General features: G+C 66.2%; 1 protein-coding gene across 1 annotated transcript in view; it reads right to left on the reverse strand.

Annotated features, from left to right (window-relative positions):
• TRPM5 (transient receptor potential cation channel subfamily M member 5) overlaps positions 1-3,959 on the reverse strand; it is a 22,216-nt gene that overhangs the window by 2,136 nt on the left and 16,121 nt on the right. Inside the window, exons 19-20 of the mRNA XM_004389435.1 lie at positions 1,019-1,172; positions 223-401 (exon numbers count right to left, since the gene is read on the reverse strand). Of these exons, the coding sequence (XP_004389492.1) occupies positions 223-401; positions 1,019-1,172 (333 nt within the window). The remainder of the gene's footprint in view (positions 1-222; positions 402-1,018; positions 1,173-3,959) is intronic.

A 3,959-nucleotide genomic window follows, 5' to 3' on the forward strand; every position in this document is an offset into this window, starting at 1 on the left:
CACCGGCTCCGTCCCTTCCAAGGCCGTTCCACCCACTTCCTCGCCAGGCCCAGCTCACGCCCAGGTCCTGTCTTCACCTGGGCCCCGCCCCCACTCGGGTCCCGCCCCCATCCAGGCCCCGCCCCTGGAGCACCGCCCCATCTTCTCCCAGGGCGCCCTGCCCTCAGCTAGGCCCCGCCCCCGTCTATGCACCAACCCCTGGGGCCCGGGCCCCGCCCTCACCCAGGCGCCGCCCCTTGCGCTCCGCCCCCTTGCGGAAGGCCTTGAGCAGCAGACTCAGGTGGCTGAGAACGATAAAGGGCGGCGCCAGCGCGGGGCGCTCGTGGTACTCCACGATCAGGCTGTAGCGCTGCGACTTCCAGAACGTGTCGGCGTTGCCCTGCACCACCTGGAACGTGTAGCTGCGAGGGCGTGAGCGGGCGGCTGGGGGGGCGCCCCCTGCTGCAGCCCGCTGGCAGTCCTTTGGGGAATGGAGATCTCCATTGTCTCAGAACCACCCATCTCTCCCTGTGGGGGGTGTCTGAAGTGGGGTTCACTCGTCCTGAGCCCCTACTGTTCTGTCCTGGGCCACCTGAGTCCCCGGCACGCCACCGAACCCTGCGCCCGCCTCGTCAGCACCACCTCATATATGCCCTCGGGCACCCGGCGGGGCGAGTTTGCCCCTTCAGCTGCCTGGACCAGGCCCGAAGGCTAGGGGACGCAGGCCTGCTCTCCTCTGGGCGGAGCCAGAGCAGGGCGGAGCCGGCGCGGGGCGGAGCCGGCGCGGGGCGGAGCCGGCGCGGGGCGGAGCCAGAGCAGTCGGGAGTCCGCAGAAGCTGGGTGGGGTGGGGTCCCTGGGCAAGGAGGGGCCTCCAGGACAACTGTAGGTGGGCGGTGCACAGGGAGGGCGGCTGGGGGCTGCTGGGTGGGAGGGGTCCCTGGGCGGTGAGGGCCCCAGGACAACTGCACTGGGCGGTGCAGAAGGAGGGTGAGTAGCGCGGGGAGCAGGGGCCAGGGGCCGGGAGCTGGGGGCTGGCACCTGAACATGGCGATGAGCAGGTTCATAAGCAGCACGTTGGTGACCAGCAGGAAGGTGACCAGCAGCAGGATGACCAGCCAGTTGGCGTAGAGGTTGGGGCAGGAGGGCGAGTCCCCTAGCATCAGGGGGTGGGTGGAGCAGTTCACTCGGGCTTCTGAAACACAGAGGCACGATGGGGCCGGGGCTCGGCGAACAGCGACCGGGGCGCTCCGGGGCAGCCTGGGCAACACCCCTCGACCAGAGGGCTGCATCCTGGCGTTGAGATCCCGATGTGGAGGGCGGGTGGAGGTGCTGTTTGGGGTGACCATCTGTCCTGCTCTGCTGGGGCTGTCCTGATTCTTCCCCATTGTGGGAAAGCCAGCTCCCCACCTCTGCTCGCCTCAGTCCCAGCCTACAGGCCACGGAGGCAGAGCTAAGGCCATTTGGGGGGCAGTGGAGGAGGGGTTGCGTGGATTGGCACACAGCCAGTCTCGTAGGTTTGGGGAGAGGCCTCTTTACTGCAGGACTTCTCCAGGCCTGTAGGGTGCTGGTGCCTGTCACGGGCTCCGCGGTGGGGAGCAGTTTGCAGCGGTACCAAAGCATAGCAGGTCACTGCAGGTGTGTGTGTGTGTGTGTGTGTGTGTGTGCGTGTGCGTGTGCGTGTGCGTGTGCGTGTGCGTGTGCGTGTGCACGTGCGTGTGCACGTGCGTGTGCATGCACGTTGGTGTGCATTTCTGTGAATGCCCCTCCTGGTCTCCGTGCTGTGACTGTGACCCAGCTCACCCTGGGGTGGGGTTCTGGGGCCTGTATCTAGTGGTCTCCCTCTGTGCACCCCCTGGCCTCTGCCTCCGTGCGGGGGTGCAGTTAGGCGCACCTGGAGAGGCCTGTTTCCCCATGTCCCTGCCTCCTTTCTCCTGAGTAATGGTGGTGGCCAGCCACATGTGAGTTGTTGAGTGTGCATGTGGGGGTGCTCGCCACGGTCCTATCGCGTGCCCTCCCCTTCTGCATCCATCAGCTGTCCCAGGCTGAAGCATGGCCCTGCACGTTCAGTCCCTGCGCCCGAGAGGTGGCCAGGCAGGGCCTGGAGAGCCGAATCTGTGAAGCCTTAAATCTGTCTAGTAGAAGCATCCCTATGGTATCGAGGCCCCAATCCCTCCCTCCCTCGTGATTCCAGAAGGCACCACCAGGCCAGGGGCTAGGGGATTGGAATTAGGCTGTCTCTGGGGACCCAGGAACATGGGGCTCTCTTCATAGCATCCCAGCCCTGGGGCTCCAGCGGCCACTGGGCCGGGGGGCCAGCAGGCTGTGGGGGAGCTGCTCAAGCCTGAGAGCCTGGCTTCTGGGCCTGTTTCCCTCTCCGGTTCGGGTATGTTGTGAATTACTCTCCACCCAGCAGCGGGCTGGCCTCACCTGGAGCTGGACATGTGTGTATGTGTGTGGGGGGGGACGGGGGTTAAACCGGGAGGGCCCTGAAGGCCAAGTGAAGCCTCTGAGCAGATGGGGTAACTGAGGCCCAGAGAGGAAAAGAGGAGGCACGGTGAATCTGACATGCTGACCTCTGGCCCTGCCACGGACCTTCTTCCCCACGACTCATGCTGAGACCACATGGTGCTTTAGAAACCTTTCTGAGGAGGCCCAAGTGGCTTGGGGACCCTCTGGGAAGTCCACACTCCCACCGCTGTCCCAGGATGGTGCCCCGACTCCTGGCAGGAAGGGCTGGGACTAGGCCTGTCCCCCGAACCACAGGGAGGTGTATGCAGGACCGACCGGGCCTGAGTAGGGGCCACTCCATGGAATGTGCTTCCCGACCTGGCTGGAAGGGCTACCTTGCCAGCTCCTGCCCCAAGGGGCCTGCTGGGTGGGGCAGCATGGGGGTCCCAAGTGTATGGTGGGGCTGGGGGAGGAGGCAGCGTAGGGTGAGCTGAGCCAGGAAGGCCATGCTTGTGCTAAGCAAACACAGAGAGCCGGGGCTGCGGCGGAGGAAATGGTGCAGACCCTACTAGGGCAGTCTCCATGACAGCGCAGCTCACTCCTGGCCTGCGCACGCCCTAGTGCCCTCGACAAGTATCTCTCAAGGGCCTGGGGTGCTGGCCTCACCTCATCAGCTGCCCCTCCACCCGGCCCCTGCATGGGCTCTGCCCAGGGGCACCACCCCTCCACCCCCACCTAGGCCCCAGGCCTGCAGAACCCCCAGGAGTCCTCATCCTCCCCAAACCCAGCCACTCGCAGGGTCCTGCCCAGGTGCCCATTCCCCACCCTCCCTCGCCCCCACATTGTACTCTCTGGTCCAGGGAAAGTTCTCGGAGGCTCCATGCTGCTGGAGCCCAGGCCAAGGGCCCAGCCGGCCCAAAGACCCGACACACACACCTGGCCACGGCGCGTGGATATGTTGAGGTGGGCTTCAGAAGCCAGGGCACCACTGGGGACAACTTGATGGGGGGGCCTTCCCAGCAGGCAGGTGCCCGGGGCCTTGGTGCGTGAGTGATGAGGGGGCCCTGCCCTCAAGAGGGCCATGGGGGAGGGGCAGAGGCCAGCGGAGGGTGTGGCCAGGCCAGGCCCGGACCCCCGGGGACAGTCAAGATGGCCTGGGGTAGCTCCTGCTCTGCGCCCACCGCGCCTGCCCATCCTCGGCCCAGCACACCCCATCCCCAAGCAGGGCTGGGCCCCTAGTCGCTCCCAACAGGTCAGCCCCTCGGCCCCGTGGCCAGGTCAGGGGCTCCGTGACCATCAGAACCAGCCTGAGGTGGCACTGTCCTGGTCCCTCAGGCCAGCGTGTGCGGGGCACAGGGGTCTGAGTCTCACAAGTCCCCAGAAATCCCCCTCGAGGGCCTTGTATTCGCGAGGCTCGTAAAAGGACTCTCCATGAACCGGACTCCGTTAGACTGCACCCGGGGTGCAGCTTCCAGCTTAGAGCGCGTACAGGGCTCTCCGGTGATCCCCGCCACCCTCGCTGCCGCCTCCT

The sequence above is a fragment of the Trichechus manatus genome, unplaced genomic scaffold (assembly GCF_000243295.1).
Source record: "Trichechus manatus latirostris isolate Lorelei unplaced genomic scaffold, TriManLat1.0 scaffold00244, whole genome shotgun sequence".
NCBI classification, from domain to species: Eukaryota; Metazoa; Chordata; class Mammalia; order Sirenia; family Trichechidae; genus Trichechus; species Trichechus manatus.